Below are 17615 nucleotides of genomic sequence, written 5' to 3' on the forward strand. Positions count from 1 at the left end.
TTGAAGAACTGTTCTTTGTTTAACTTTTCCTATTTATATTATATGGTAGTTTTTTTACATAGGATTCATATCACTTACACCTAGCCATATCCCACTCTAATTTATAAACTGCAACACATACTACATCTTTTAAAAATCTATATTTAAATAAGACAGGTTTCATAACCGATCAATGGCCATTGGTTTTGAATCAACACCACACAAATTTAACGAATTTTAACAAAAAATCTGTTGCACAAAAAATAATAAATTAAAGATGTTTGAGGCATTTCCTTATTATGTTTTTTATTTTAAAACTTTAAAATGGCTAAACATACGCAGTATGCAGTTAAATCAAAACAAGATTAAATATTTATTGCCCTTTATCCAAACAAATTATCTTCGTCACTGCACCACATTGTTGTGAAAGTTCTGTCGTCAACTTCTAAATTGATGATAATACAAAGGGATTGAAATACGAACTACAATTTCTAACTTTTGCATTTCTCAAGTTCTTATTTAAACGTCCTTATTTTTTTAACACCTCAAATACGTTGTGCGCTATTTTTTTCGCAAAATTCTGTGATACCACAAATCCTTGCACAAAGATTGCAACTAAAAAACATGAATTGTTCAGCGCAACAGAAGTAGCGTCGTCCTCACACAACGATCTATGGCGTAAACAAAAATAAAATCTGTGCGACAATGCAGAAAAATATATCTCTATATATATATTATCTTTCAGCGTACAGATTGGCGAGGGACAGAAATGGAAAGATTGCATAACAGTGCTCAGCGTAAAAAAATCAGGCGCCGCGAGTGGGTAAAATAAGCGCGCGTGTCAGACTCGCGAACGAAAAAGCGTAGTGCTAGTTTGCATTTTGATCGCCGGCGAAAATCACCGGCTGAAGTCCTTGCAATGAAATACACGCGCCTCTAACAAGGGCTGGACTTGCCACTTGAGCAGCTCCGGACTGGCTTCACGCTCCCGAAGCAGAGCCAGGTCGTCGAGCGCGTGCATCTTCAGCAATTCCTCCCTCAACAGCGCCAACTTGTGGTCATCCGCACTGTCCGCGGCGTTCCGCTTTCGAGGAAAAGTGATAAAGTTTGGCGTGTGCATCGCCTGCGACTTGCTGGCGGTGGCGCCGCCGCCTTTTTTAGCGGCTTTATTGTTGTTGGCGTCCAGCACCGGCTTCATTGACTTCTTGATCATGGTGATGGGCTCCTCGTCGGGGGCTTCCCCGGTGAAGGCCCGGTACGGATCGGCGCCGTCGCTTGACGTCAGAGTGCGGCCATCTGGCGAAACTCGTATCTGAAATATGGTGAAGGTACCGTTGTAAGTATACAAATACATTACCCACGCTTTCTATGTTTCTTTTCATGATCAAGTCTATAAAACACTCGTATATCTGTGCTCTAAATTCTGAAAATTTCGCAATTCACAAAGTAAAGTGGGCTGGCCTTTAGCCCAACCTGTCGTTTCTTGATAGGTGCTATTTTTTATTCTTCGCCGTCCTTCTAATTTGTTGTTCCAGCGTAATAAGAAAAATATGGTGAAGGTTTTTTGAAAAGATACAGGGAAGTGCACGTATAAAGTTAAAAGCTCACTGCTACTTGCTGGTTGGCGAAACGTAACTGCTTAGGTTGTTGAATAGTTGTTTTTTTTTTCAGGGTGTGTGCAGATAACACGATAGGCTACGTTTACACACCCCTAAAGAAAGCTCTATTTTTGTGTTATGCAGACGTTTTACTTGTTATAATTTTGATTTTGTTATAACTTAGCAACTTTGAGCTCGAATAAGTTGAATACGCGTATAGGAACCAACTTGTACACTGTTAACAATCAAGCATGCTTTTATAATTTTATGAAAAAAAAATGGTATTAATTGGTGTTTTTATTCGAGCGTATTCGAGAAAATAACAGTACGCGCCCAACAGTGTAAGTTTTTTTAAAGGTAAAACCACACTGACCGTGTTGCTAATGCAATCGCAGCCATAGGCTAAATTAAACTCGTAACCCTGAACGAAACGAACATCGGTGCTTACCTCGCATGAACCAGCCTTTTCGAATTCGAGCAGTCGAAAAACGTTCTTGATGTGGTTCCTGACCACAGTTGAAAGCAGGGGCCCTGAGTCGGGGTCGGTTTTGATCTTGCAGTTTTTCAGACAATCGTAGCCGTCTTTTCCGCGGGCTACGTAGGCCTTGGTGGCCATGTTGTAGACCCGATCGGGTTCCACCGGCGCCCCGCCGACCCTGACCGTCTCCGCTAGCACCCTTTGCCCGGGAGGGTTTGACGGGTTGAAGCCGAAGCACATGTTGGACACCTATAGACGAGGGAAAATACGTTTTTCATGCGACCGAGTTTTCTATGTATAGCTTTTTTTATATATATATATTACGTCTCAAATTGTTTAAAATGCTTAGATTATCGCGTTTTAAGGCATTCTGCGAACTATTACAACTAATTCGTATATTGCATGATACATATCACATTTATAGTTTCACATTCATGTGTGTACTTATTGTACTAGTTCCAAAAACCAAGGTTAGGCAATATTAAATATATAGGTTTGTACAAGGGTTCCCAATATTATTTACCTAATTTAATTTCTGGTGGTCTTTAAAGACAAACAAAACACACTAAAGGGAAGCAAAAAATAAATAAATAAAATCCATTTATTAAAAAAAAACATTGAGAGTTTTTTGGTGTTAAGCACCGACTAATCTCGGTACTCTTGGTACATTAACTGAAGCATGCATATACAAAATGTGTATTCTGTGATCAAGCCCTGCTTGAGTAGTAGCCTACTGGCCAACGATAAAGGTCGTCACCCCCGGTGTGACGTACCATTATGTGTATTCAGTGAGAATTTAAAATACACAGACCACAAAACATTTTTTAATAAAAATAACATTATTAATACAGTAGTAACAGAATATTACGTTATGAGACAACCGATTATATATTTATGAATGACTCTGACCTGCGGAAATCTCCCCTCTCGTTTGGGATATTTGCAGACTCCGTTCTCTAGCGCCTTTAGCAGCTGCTTGCCGGTGACCTCTATAATGACGACCGTGTCATTAATGGGGAGGATCTTCATCAAGTCGTCCAAGCGAAAATCTCCGCTCCTGATAGTGATAAAGCTCGTTATAAGAATTTCATGCAAAAGTATTAATGTAGGGCAAATTCGAAAATGAATATAGACTACAAGTGGACAGTGGTAGATTTGAAGCAACGACTTTATTTAAAAGTTTTTTTTTATTTTTAAAAGTTTTTTTTTTCTTTTTCGTAAAAATTTTCACGAGGCTATCGTTAACTAAGTCAATATTATCAATTGTTCGTCACGATATAAGCGCCTGCTGTGTTCTTGATTGCTTAAACACGATCAAATTGCGGTCGTAAACCCTGTTAATTGGACTATCGGGGATAACTGTGTCTGTTCGACCAGCCATGGTCGTTAGGTTTTACCATGAATCTAATTAAATTAGGCCTTAACAGCTTGGACATGGACCTGGAACAAAGTAGAGAACTATTAACAAAAAAATTATTTAATAATTTACATTTTTTCTTAAATTATACATTTTTGCGAATGTTTCCTTCAAGAAACTACCAAAGGGCTAGTCGTCAATATGTACAAGTCGTAGGAAACTAACACTATTTTTGGGGGGACGTTATAGTATAGGCCTACACAATTGAATTCATTTTCAAAATAATACATTACGAATATAACATAGTCTTTTCGATAGCACACCAATGAATGTACACTGTAGGCTACATAAAATCGCATATCACTTGGTATGATAAAATTTTGTAACATCGCCTTTCAGCGTTGGCCTGGCGACGAAAGCTAATTTGCGTTTTCGTCGTATCTTTTTTTTTTTTCACTCTAATCTAACACAAAAATTTGTAATAATTGTACAAAAGCAGATTCTTAAAGATTCCCAAATATCGCTCGGCACCCTTGAGAATTAGAAATGGCAAGACCAAGTGTAGGTGGCCTTACCTGTGAATGTCGTCAGACCTAAAGGTCCCAGAGTTGATTAGCACCATGTCCGAACGTGTCACCGCCGCCATTATGTCGGCCACAAAGTTGCCCAGACGGGTTTCCTTGGTCCTGACTGACTTGAACGTGCCGTCGAGGTCCGCCTACAGTTAGACAAAAGAAGGGCGTTACCATTTTTGCCACAACGTATTGTTTGCTTTGACTGCGGTTTAGATAAGAAACACGCGGCTTTGTTTCGCCTACAACAGTCAACATTAGGAAGGTGATATTTATTTCGATGTATTAAGGTAAGCTTTTGTCGACCGATCTAAAGTTGGTGTTTCAACTAGTATTTAGTAAAGATCCATTTCAATAGCTCAACATAGGAAAAACAGGTCACGTTTTTATGAACAACAATGCAGCAACTTTTGTGTGAAACATTTGCGCTTTTATCGAACTTTTACACAGATGGCGATCCCAGACACACAAACAGTAGACTTATTTTGATTTCTATTTAAAAAAACATTAAAAAATATCTTGAATAGGTGGGCGAAATATTCCCCGCTTCGTTCTCACGCATATTTTAGGGGCCACATAAAGTGCCAGATTTTAGGGCAGAGCTTCACAAAGTGTCCAACTGGCGATGAACTGAGTAAAATAGGCTGTAAGTTTGTTTCGCATTTGCAGCAAAAACTGCAACCTTTAAAAACACGTTTTTTAACAATTATCACTTGCCTTGATTTCGCCAATCTTTCTGTCCAAGCCTCGCTCGAGCGCTTGCATGTAAGTCCGAACGATATCCGCCATTTCCGGGTCCTCGGGTATCGCACGGGTGACGTCATGTCGCGTAAGTCTGACGTCAACGCACTCGTCGTCGCGCATGAACACGTCCACCGTGGAAAAGTTACGGAAATCGGCGCCGCTTTTGACCACCAAGCATTCTGACGTAATAATAGGTAATCGCTAGAAATCTTGTTGTTGTAAATACTTTTTTTATATTCAGCCACAATTTGGCTATTCAATTTGGCCCTGATAAAAATTGTTTCTTTTTTTTTGTTAAAATATTTATAAATATTGCCGACTTGTCGATTTTGGATTAATTTGTAATGCTTGTTTCTAGCCTTGTTAGTTGGCCAAGTAATTTACAAATTGCCCTACAAAGCTATTACACAAAAGAACACACAATATTGTACTTAATTATCTTAATACTCTATTACGACGTTTAATTTTAAATAAAAAATAACAGTAAAGGGTCAAAAAACAAAACTTTTCCAGATTTCAATAAATCCACAAAAAACTTTTTGTATTTTTTTTCCGATAGGGATATCTGGGGTATCGTCTCGGTTCCAACACTGTTGGTTTGATTTATCGTACCAAATACCATTGCCAGTGTACTGTATTACGTTATGCGTCTATAGTGCTTAATTTGGAATATACGATTGGAACCAATATATTCATATAACTAGACAAACAAACAAATATTCTATATTATACCAACTGAAATGTGTTTTTTTTAATCCCATATAAAACCGTAGAACCACGTTCTTAAAACTACAATGTTTTCACATGGTTAAAATCCAATGCCTGTTTCAAAAGGATCGGCACTAAACAACCGCAGTGCCGATGACTCAATACTCATTCTCGACTGACTTAATCCATTGTTCTCAACATTCACTTTCCGATTTCTTACCATCGATTTCCTTGACCCCGTATTCGTGGTCGTGTCCCCCTAGTATCAGGTCGATGTCGGGGACCTCCTTGGCGAGCCAGGTGTCGTTGGGCCACCTCATGTGGGTCAGGGCTATCACGAATTCAGCGCCTTCCTCCTAAAATGATGCGCTGGGTTAGAAGGATATAGACCAGCGGTTCCCAAACTAGGGTCCGCGGACCAACTGGGGTCCGTAGAGCAGTCAATGACAATTAGTTTTTAAAGCTTTAAAGCAGTTTCAGAGGGTTTGTAATGTACAGCAATAATTGTAATTCGATAATAAAGCTTTTTCGGGTATATCGATGAGTTAATTGCAGCAAAACAAGTGCACCCATCCAATTAAACGCTTACCATATTTGTTAGTTTTTGCTTTTTCTTTCTTTGGTGAGGTTTTTGCATTAGCATTTTTTTCTATAGCATTCTTTGATTTTTTATAGGGCCGCGAAATATCAAAATAATTTTTAAGGGTTTACCAGGAAATTTTTTTAGAAAAGTTTGGAAACCGCTGATATAGACGATGTCTCTGGATATTGGACTCGGTCGAATAGCGCGTGTTGCACATTTGCTCGTCCAGTGGCAAAAGGCAATTTTAATATGATTTCAAGCGTTGGATTTTGAAAGTTTGGTAAATTAGTTGTATAAAACCTTTCGGGTGGATTTCCAAACACTGTCAGGAAGCATCGTTTTAAACCAATAAGATTACTATATTTTTTATTAATAAAAGGATGTATATTTAAGATTTGTTTGCTGTGTTGCTATTTTGTTTTCAAAAAAATACTGCAGTGGAATTTAACGAACACATTTGAGCGTTGGACGAAAAATTATTTTTTAACATATGTTGTATGCATGGACTTTTCGTAATCTGGAGAAACAACTTTTTCGTATTAAAATGGCAAACATGCAAAACTGAATAAACGCTATTCAGTAAATAACTGATAACATTTTTGTATTTTCCTATTGTCTTTGTCTTGTAGTGAGAAAGATTGTCAATGTGTTAATATTTCTTTGAACCAAATGTGCCGCGAATATTCTATTAATTTTCTTAAGTGGGCTGAAATTTTAAGAAGCACTGAAGTTAATGCTTGTTACCCGCAGTTCGGCGGCGATCTCCCTTCCGCGTGTGACGTAATCGCTGAAGTCGAGGTCGCTTTTGTCGACGGTGGCCAGCGTCTCCAGCCATTCCTCCTCAACGAGACCGAGGAAGCCGATCTGGGGAAGTACCGCGTCATTACGAGAGAAATTTTATGAATCGGAAAATACTTTATTAACTATTTTTTTAAGATTTTTTTTTTTTTTTTTAGTTTTCACGTTTGAACACCAAACATTCTTCGCAATGCTCGACTAGTGCACTAGTTAGAAACACACATCACTGATAGTTCAATTTCAGATTAAATAATTTGTAATATTATTAACAAAAATAATTTTCCGCCACGGTATAATAAAACCTTAGCCATTGAAATATAAGAATTGATTGTCTTCAATCGGCTAAGAAATGGTGAAATAAGGGTTTTTAACATACATCATAACTATTACTCCTAAAAACATTCGGAGAATGTAGAATACATTTAGTAAAGTGTTAACGTTCGTGATATTCAGTTTTTTTGAATTACTTAACTCAATAACTTGAAATCAATCCGACCGGGAAAACGACCTACAAGATTTATTTTTTTTTATAAAAGGCGACCAGTTTCGTGGAACTGTACACGTAAAACTGTTTTCCTGTGTTATGTTTAGTTTGGGGTGTTTGCTTTGTCATATTGCTCAGAAAAAAGTACTAATTTAAAGTGTTTACTGTTTAAGATTATTTGATGCCAATGAATTAGACTGGGACTTGACATTTGTTCAAATAAATGTGCTTGTAGTAAAGGTACTAAATTTGGACAATTATTTAAAAACATCTTGCTAACAACACTGGTGTAATCCACAGTTATTTTAACTTACTTTCATCCCGTTATGTTCCTTGATCAGTTTCGTCTTTCCCTCGACGAGGTTCCGCTTGGTGAGCTGGTCAACCACGTTGCTTAGCAACCAGGTGGAGTCCATCTCCGAGATGCACTTGACCGCGTGCTCGACCCCAAAGTCGAACTCGTGGTTCCCAAAAACGGCCACGTCGACCTTTGTGCAAGGTCGAAGTATTAGGTTGATGAAGGAAAATCGAATATGGATGAACCATCGAAGTCACACATGCAACTATTTAACTATTGTTATTAAAATATTTTTATTTGGTAAGTCCAGTTAAAAAATCGAAACACAAGGAACAGGGTTTTGGCAAATATATGTCGATTTTACTGAACGTTGTGGTTATAAATATAAATATTATTTATTAAAATTTCAACATCCTTACATCGTACTACAATGACAATCTGTAGCACGTAAAAAAATAATTGACAGCTGAACTATATATGTGTTTAATCGAGCGTAATAGGATCTTTTCTATAAATGCTTTTTTAAGCGAAATTGACAGCCAGGATAAAACGTGTTTAAAAATTGTAATTTTTTTTAATGCAAGGCTATTATGGGTCAAAAAATAAGATATAGACAACTTCTCCAAAAAGTGGCTGACCAATAAACACAATTTGCATTTTTTTCGTGTGAATTTCGCAACATTTCTAAGCCTTTGGTCTGCAGAAGAATAACAAATCGGCAAAGCTTGCATGCATCATCCCGAACATTCCAATTAATAATGCATAGCGACATATGAAGTCAAAATAATTATCCACATATGGCATCGAAACAACTATGGTATAGTGTACAAAGAGCAACTGCATAACATTAACAAGGCAAGTATCCATAATTCATCCAAACTTTGTTGTATAAAATACAGTAACTATACAAGCGCGTTGAAAGGGTTTATATTGGTTTTACCTTTGCACTCTAAGAGTCCAAGCTACGGCTATTACCTCGACAAACAACGCTAAACAGTTAATACTCACCTTGATTTTGTTGAGGACTTTCACCATGTGAGCACCCTGGGTGGCACAACTTAGGGTGGACGGGTTAAGGCAGTCACCCCCGAACAGAACCAGGGGCCTGACCCCCGTTTCGCGTGTCAGACGTTCCGCCTCACGACGCATGGCCTCCGCGAACCGCGCTGCGCCACCTACCGGCTCTTTGGTGCGCTCCGAAATCTCGTACACGTCATTGAAGTGAAGGATGCTCAGGCGGTTGCGTACCTGGTAAAATACGTCGAAATTCGTGTAAGGGAACGGGTTCGAATGATGCTTTATTAAGGTTATCGCCCTAAAAAGAAGTTAAAATTCTTATTTGTTGTTTTAAAATAGGTTTAACGGATATATATAAATATAACGGAAGCATTTGCGTTAGGGGTGGTTGAACTTGGATGACCCTAATGTGTGCCTAAAAATTTATTACTTTAAGTAAAATTTGAACAATTCTAACATTACAGTTGTGGCTTATTTAACGCATAACAAATAACAGAAAAATTAAAAATTAAAACTTTATTTTGTGAAGAGCACTAGTTTTATGACCTTCTGTGTTTATTCCGTTGGATTTTTTGTGTAGTCGTGTATTGTTATACAGAATTAATGGTGCTGCCGTAAGTATTCCAATTTGTTGAGGTATTTTGAAACTTGAATTTCAGCTAAAAAAAGGTCAAGTAGATCGACATCATCTTGAATGAGACGTTTTGATAAGAACTTAAATTATCTTATATTTAACTGAAGATGATACAAGTTCGTATTGAAAGGCCTTAATCAAGATAATGGCGATTTACTAGCCGTTTTAGGTTTTGTAATTTATTGTCAAGCTGCATTACAGATCCGTGCATAGTGTACCCAAGAATGTTATAACTTGTTTAATGACGATTTTACAGAGTATAGCAGTTAGGACAAAGTGCAAAAGTGCCACGTAACATACAAAACGGTGCAAATTGGGACGTTACGCGAACCATAAAAATACGATTGTCACCTTACAGGTGTCGTTCCTGGCTATAGTGCGACAACGAGAGTCGAGCGCTATTTTTAAAAGATCTCCTGACCTGTGTCATGCGTCACGTGATGAAACACGCCTAAGTTCACACATATTTACGAAGGCGAGTTCACACAACCCGAAGCGAGACGAGAGTTTCGCGACTGCGTATATCGCAAAAAAAACATCTTAATTGTCGGTTCGTCTCGACGGGCCGGTATTCGATTACGGGAAAGTACCGAAAGCGCGAGAGCCGTGCAAATCGGTGATTTTGCGGTCGGCATTGTGTGATTTGCAACGGCGCCAACGACACACTGCTGGAAAAATTGCAAATTTTCTGTGTTTTTTTTTCGGTTGCTGTCCGACATGTTGCTAAGATCTGTTATCCAAAAAAATGACAACAAAAATCTGAATAATCCTGTTCGGGTTCAAATGAATGTAAGTGAAACATTCGCGATCAAAAGAAATGCCTATTAAACAAAATTAATAAGATGATAGCTAAATTAAAGCGTAAACAGCTACATTAGTCCAACTTTATTGTTGAAGTGATTTTGGATCACATTGATACATCTGAGGTTATCCTAATCATATAAACATGGTTTAAAATTGATCACTGCAGGTGAAGCTACCCAGTGCTGTGGACAGCAAATGGTAGTTTATATAAATGTTAAAATGAGTAAAGTCAATGACTTGCCTTGAGTTACTGATTTTAAATGACTTGACTTAACTTAATCCGTTTTGGTAAAACTATCCCACTTGATTACTTGGACTTTATAATGTATTTTTTTCATTTTAAAATACATTAAATATAATTTGGTTATTCATCTCAATTTTTACAATTAGTTTGTTACATGTTAAACTTTTGTTATTTTTAGTTGAGTTATTTTTTAATTTAGTTATTATAATCATAATTGGATAAGTTTACCTACTTTAATAGTTTACCGTTTTGGTTTCATAACAATGACTTGACTTGGAATTGACTTGTTCTAATAACGACTAAACTTGGACTTGACTTGGGCATCAGTTGTCGTTATTAGACTTGGACTGGGACTGGACGTGTTTTTTTTACAAATGACTTGACTGGGACTTAGGTTCTTTTTTGAAATGACTTGTTTACCACTGTGGCTTATATCGACTATAGTTCGACAACACCGGACACCCCTAAATAATTAATTAGTCCGCGATAAACCCAAAAGTATCGAATATTCTACGTTGTGGAGAATAGGTCGTCAAAGGTTTTACAAAATAAATTTGCTGTACGCCTTAGCTTAAAGCCTTTTAACAAAATATAAACCCAGTTTATATCATAGGCACTTAAACCCAGCTTTTTGTTCTGTCCGCTCTGTTTGTGTGACATCCATTCGCACGTCTGGAGAAAATAGCAGTGGTCTTAAAGCGAGCATGAAAACAAAAATAAATAAATAAATAAAAAATAAAAACTTGTCAGATGGCAAGAGGATGGGCGGGAGGTACAGCAGTACTATTGGGTCTGGCATGAAGTGATCGCTTGAACTGTCCTACAGTTTCTGTTTGTCACTGTTGTTTGGAATGTAATTCTTAGTGAGGCAAGCAAGCTCTCGCGTTCGGTAAACTCCCTAAGTGACAGCTGTTCTGAAGGTAGAAGCAGCCATCAAAAGTTCGCAACGACCTTGGGTAAATAGCTATGCCGGCGACGTTAACGTTATTGATATTGGGGGAAACTTTAGTTGTCAATGCTGAATGTATATCTACAACGCCGCGACCAACTCGCTTATAGTTAACCATTGTTCGCACTTTGCAGTAATTATAGAAATTCACAAGGATATGTTAATGTGATTGTGTTGCTGCGTGGAACATGTAATGTTATTTTAGACCATCTTGCATCCCAATTATAAATCATCAACGCTTTATAGTTTACTAAATAACTAAAGCGATTATTTCTCAACCCGTAGAACAATAACGACATTCGCAATATAAGCATTGATGCTCTCGTCAACTACACAGGACTATTTAAGTTCGTATCGATGGCAACACGTAGCATCAAATCAATGGATATCGCTTATAGGAAATTTCGTGGTATTAATTTACAAATTAATCTTTAAACCGTAAAGAACTTGTATATTGGAGTTTACTGTATTTTTGTTTATCTATAAAACATGTTATTATTTTTTTCAATGCTGTAAACACCGAGTCCATTTTTGGTTTGAATGAACAGCTTTGCTAGGTAATCAAAACTTACTTTTCGCTATATGTGATGTTATACCTATAGGTTTCTGTTTCGTTTCCCCAAAATGACTGAAATCATTGACTTCATCCTTTACAACACCGAGGTATACCATTAATATCGATGTAACAAAACGCAAAAAAATAGTGTACCTTACAAGCGTCATTTTTTACAAGCGTCACCCAGTTTGGAAACAGCAAACAAAAACCTTAGCAGTATATAGCTAGAAAAAAACCTACCCCTTGCGGCAGCGCTTTGCCAGACCCGGCCAGCGAATTCTCGTGTCCGGTCGACGGAGCCTCGTCCAGTTCCGAGCTGGACAGGGTGGTCCGGTTGCCGCCCTTTCGCCTCTTACCGGGCCGCGAGTCTTTCTCGGCGGTTGCGGCGGCGCCGTTTTCGTCGGAGGGCTTGACGAAGTGACTGCGCAGCCAGCGGTTCTCAAGGCCCCGAGTAACGTCAGTCGGTGCCAGGCGCTGCGTCTCCAGTAGGTCAGCCTTGCTGGCCGCTTTCAGTCCGACGTCGGCCGCCCCCGTCTCCGGGTTGCGCTGGTTGTCGTCCGAGTCTTCTTCGTCCAACGATCCGTTGCCGCTGCTCGCCTGTCTCGCCAAGTCGCCGCCCATCGGCTTGACCTGCTGGCCTCTTCCGCTGCTGCAGCAGCATCCCATTTTGGGAGAACTGCTTGAAACCAGCATTGGGTTAGTGGTTGTGTATAATCTGTATACTTTTAAAAGTCGGAACGCTTGTTGCGGGCGACGCGTCGTTACTACGTTTTAACAGTTTGACGTTTCACTTTTGAGAGTTTTTTAGGGAATATCAACGATTTTGATGCACGTGCCCTAAGCGTTGACCGTTTTTTCGTACGGGTTGTATATTACAGTGACACACGTATGTATACATGGTGAGTTTCGGGAAAACCGTATCAGTATTTAAAATACTTATAATGTAGCAGCAGTGCCTGCTTAAACAAGTGAAAAATTAATAGTATTTGGTATAATAGCTATATAGAAAGAAATTCCTATATATATTGTATATTAGACTGCATGGCTACATGATATTTCCATACGCAATTAGTCCAGCCAAAAATATACGATTAAACTGATGTGAGTGATATATGCCGCTACTTCTACACAATTAACGATAATATAGTAAATCTATTCACTTTAAAAATAAAAACAATATGTCAAATACGTTTATAAAAACTACTTTTTACCTGTTTGTGTTTGGATGGTTTACTTCAGACAGGCTGTCGATCCCATTGCGTTCGAAAGGACAGTCAAAGATATCTTCGTCCAGCTGGGAAATCGGAGATTCGTTTACTGTCCGTGAAGCGACGCTGATTTCGCTCTGACTTTGCGTCCGTAGGCTCGGCTTGCGAATGGAAACGTTGTCGCCGATCCGGCACAAATGGAAAAGTGCGCTGCTCGAATCCTTGCAGTCGATAAGCTTTTTCTGGCAACAGCTGAGAAACGATTCGGTCCCGGTCGATTTGTGACTAAACAATCGCTGTTCTGTGCCGTTCGAATTGCTTTCGACCGACGTGCGAGCTTGATCGGTCGTTTGGCTAGCAGCAACCAAGGGCAATGCTTCTGGCGGCTGTGTTTTGATTAGGCTCCTTTCGTTTTGGGAAGACGGCTGCGGACTTTGCGGTCCTTGTCCCGTCCTAATCTCTGTAAAAGGCATAAAAATCGTATTTTGTTTTTTAAGTAATCAGTTATCTTTATCAATAGAGTGAAGCACAATCATTTCGCACAGCCTATACACTTCAACAACTATGGGGTTTGGCAAGACCCAGTGCTGAGAACAGCCCCTGTTATACATATTCTAACCATTAAAATGTGTAAAATAAAATGACACCGTAAACTTTGAGAGATTATAAAAGCTATGTTTATAAAACTTATGGTGAACGTGTTTATATAGAACAGTAAATTAACTTCGTTTTCGAGAATTTCGTTATTTTTCATTTATAAATATAATTGCTGGGCCAATTTTGCAAAACATCCATTCAGATATTTTCTATAGACAGATAGTTTTTGGCACGACTAATGACTTTAGATCACAGCTTTATATAAACCTAATGTTTTGAGCTGATCTAATCTTTAATAGTAGTGTACTATCGTTCGTAAAGGTATGACGCATAATGTTTTATACAGCCTCCTCGTAACAGTAATGATGAATCTGGTTTTATGGCTAGGGAAACACTTAGTAAAAACGCCAAATACACCTAATGCATATTATACTACACACGATACTGCGTAGGTACAAACGTGTGGCGTAGTCGGTTAATAAGCTATTTATCAAGCCTAATGACGCTTGTAAATGACGAACCCAATGAGAGGCTCGAAATAAGGCTGACCCTAAAAACACGCATTGCTCACAATTACACACCCGCCTCTGCAGAAAGTTATAATAAATAACGTTAAAACATAAATTGGTTAAAAACATACTTATTTAGAATTAAACTAAACGATACTCACACTCCTCGGCGCAATTTCACATTCTTAAATGGCAAACAAGAGAGTTAAAGTTACACTGCAATTAAACTACATTTTGTCATATTTGTGAGTTTCTATATAGTTATGCATTGTTATGACGTCACAATATAGTTTTATACAAAAAAGGGTACTTTGATTTACTTTTTAAATTACATTGAAAAAAGGGTTTTGAATTTTTGTATAATATAAAAGACAGTGCCTTAGTACCACGTACATTGGTCAAATACTCTAATCTAAACGCCAAAGGACTATTTGTGCTTAATTTGGCTCCATTAAGCCATCATATGAATCAAATCAACTTGGGCTTTGTTACCAGTTATGTATTCGTTTGCAAATAACGATAAGACGAAGGCTTGACGCAGTGTTGTGGAAAAGACTGGGTCAAATAGTATAATAATTTAGGTATTTTAATAAATGACGCAACTTAGACATGTTAAACATAGCATTGTTGTGTCAACGCTTTAGTAAATCCCTTAAATATTTGGGTACCTAAAGCTACCTGTTTTCTTGCAAAACGTCATCGCCTGTTGTTCTGTATTTAGATAGGCCATATTACTACCATAAGCCCATTTGTTGAATTTTTTAAGACTCGTTTAAAACAGGCCTGCGTTCAACGACGTGTGCAAAATTCGGTAAATAATTACCACTCGTTTAATGTTGGACAAATGTCGCCAGTAGTTTATTGGTGTGTTGGGTGCAGCCTTGTCACGCGAACAGTGCACGGGAAGGGTTTCGGGGTATTTTATGTTTACATATATCACGGGATTAACAGGACCCTATAGAAACGCTCTACGCCTGCAAACAAAATAATTTTTTTCAGAAAAAGAAACATAAAAAAGTTCATGAAGTCAAAATACCAATAAAGACGGAGGGGTGTGTAGCCTACCATTGTTTACGCCCTACCCAGGTAGTGCGCTTAGATATAATTTAACATTTGACGTTTACCGAGTGGATGCTAAACGCCACTATGTAAAAATGTTTTTAAACCCAATGCAGACCGAATGCAGTAAATCTTAGAATAAAATGTGAGTCATTTATCTGGGCTTAGAAGTGTGCAAGAATAAACGCGAGAACTAATGTTTTAAAATGCTGCACGCCAACTTTGTCAAGTGGTTTGTTGCGAACGTTGTCAGGTCGGCCAACGGTCTCTGGGAAGGCGCACGTCACGAGCTATCATTCATTATTAAGGGAGGGGTGTCGACAGTTCGCCAAACAGATCACCGAAGCTACACGTGGGGTGACCTTGCGCGACCTTGGTCTGTGGCATTACGTTCAGTCATGTTACCGCGCATAATCTTGCTGCTGTCAGACCTGGCAAAGCGAACACATTACACGCTGCCCCTGGGTTCTTATCCAGTTTAATAAAGCGCACCCATATTTTCACTGTTAACATTTAATGCAACTTGACAAAAATAAACTTAACATTTAACGAACGGGTAAATTATTAATTTAAGTGCAACGATCGGACATATTCGGCTGAAGGAGTAGCTTTCACAAAACACTAAAATTAAACCCTTATAAATCGATAATAGCATTCGTATTCTGGATTGTGTTGATCTTTAGCACAATCCTAATGCAAATTGCTGAGCGCCGGCCATTTAAAGGTTGTTAAAAGCATTTTACCATTAACCTACTTCGACAAGTCATCGACTGCGATTTATCGAATAAACTACGCACAACACAGTGACCTAACATTAGCAGACTACAGTACAAATTTAACCAACGTTTAACACTATGTACTTACCGCATAGGTTTCTCATCTTTTGAGCTTTAATTCTTTGACTTTTCTTAGTCTAACCTCAGCAGAATTATCTAACAACCTATCTTCATAACTGGTAACTGCATAAAATACGTTGTATGCGCCATTGTAGCAACAAGCATACGAAAACACGATGCAACAACGCAGTAGTTGCGTGTAAAACGAATTTTACAACATACAAAACCTTTTATTATCTTAGGTCGATTTAGGTAGAGTGGTGTTTGCGCAAATACATATTAGGGTACTTAAAATATCAAAAATGGATACAGTTTTAACTCAAGGGCGCAAAAAGCAAGGATGTAGCCAGTACCAAACAAACTGTGCTGTTCAGACCGAGCTATGACAAAAGGAAACGAAGCTATGTGTTCCTCTGAACATAAAGAATACAAAACATGTACGCCGTGTCAAAAAACTGTTATTTAAACAATTATTGTTTAAACAATTTATATAATTTAAATACAATCTATCTAAATCAAAATTATATTATAATAACAAAATTTTATCTATTTTCATACGTCCTAAGTGCAAAATACAAAATAGTTAGGAAGTATACGAGTACGATAATAATTTTGATGCGCCCTACAGCTTGGTTGCCATTGATTTTCTTTTTTCTCAGTCAGCCGAACAGCTGACGCGAATGGTCACGTGATGCCGTTACGTCAAAAGCATAACAAAGCTGCGCAGTGCGTAACATAGCCTGTGCGTAAATTGGCCATACGTTACAAAAAAACGACGTATTATGTTTTTTTTACTTGTTATGACAGGTTTAACGACATTTTGTGTCACTAGTTCATAAAAATACGTGGAAAACCCTAAATTTATAACTTGCTAGAAAAACATCGATCTGGTTAGCACGATACCCTTGGATACCAGACTAGTCCTTGTTTTTTTACATAAATGACGAACAAAATGCGAAGAGTATTGTTCATCATGCCACAATAAATTAAGATTTCGCTTATCCTTGTCACGGAAGTGCTTTTTTTGTAATAGCTATAAAGACCCTTCTTGTTGGCGCTGTGATAAAAAAACGTAACAAACGCATTACGTTAATGTAGAGTACCTTTTTACAACAAAGCACCTCGTAAAAACAGATACCTTATTTGACCTTGTGCGCGCATGAATTTGCATCGCCACAACGCATTGCGTTTTGTTTCAGCTCTCGCAATGAGTGGACGAATACCTATGACCTCTTTTATGTTGAATCGATTAGGCATTATCTCAGTTAAGTCAAATTTACCGTCCAGTCAATATTGAAGTTTGGTAGATTTGCTTTGCAAATCGCTCTTCAGCACTATCAGTGGACAAAAAGGGGTGATGATCAAATCTTCTAAATTTAACCTTTTATCTAGATTGTTACAAATAGTCTTAAGTTTCAAGTAAAGGTAACAAAATCGTTAGCTCTAAAAATGTAGAGGGAGGTATGGTAAAACAAAAAACGTGTATCTTTTATAAAGTCACTTTAATCCAATTCCTTATTTTCCCTTAATTAGGAAATCGTACTTGGTCATGTTTGGAAACTTGAATCTAACAATTTTGAGAAATAAGTAACACTCACAGAAG

At 38.0% G+C, this 17615-nt stretch overlaps 1 protein-coding gene across 1 annotated transcript; it reads right to left on the bottom strand.

The window, feature by feature from the left end:
- Positions 1–179: 179 nt before the first annotated feature.
- LOC146133390 (uncharacterized) lies at positions 180–16300 on the bottom strand. The gene is made up of 12 exons (XM_083396568.1): positions 16041–16300; positions 13015–13471; positions 12044–12479; positions 8608–8847; positions 7616–7789; positions 6764–6883; positions 5657–5792; positions 4702–4907; positions 3988–4130; positions 2965–3112; positions 2026–2304; positions 180–1291 (listed from the first exon to the last, which is right to left on the bottom strand). The coding sequence occupies exons 1-12, from the start codon at positions 16054–16056 to the stop codon at positions 878–880; spliced, it is 2769 nt and encodes a 922-aa protein (XP_083252694.1). The 5' UTR covers positions 16057–16300; the 3' UTR covers positions 180–877.
- Positions 16301–17615: the final 1315 nt, after the last annotated feature.

This window comes from Ascidiella aspersa, chromosome 9 (genome assembly GCF_963924565.1).
Source record: "Ascidiella aspersa chromosome 9, kaAscAspe10.2, whole genome shotgun sequence".
Lineage (NCBI taxonomy): Eukaryota > Metazoa > Chordata > Ascidiacea > Phlebobranchia > Ascidiidae > Ascidiella > Ascidiella aspersa.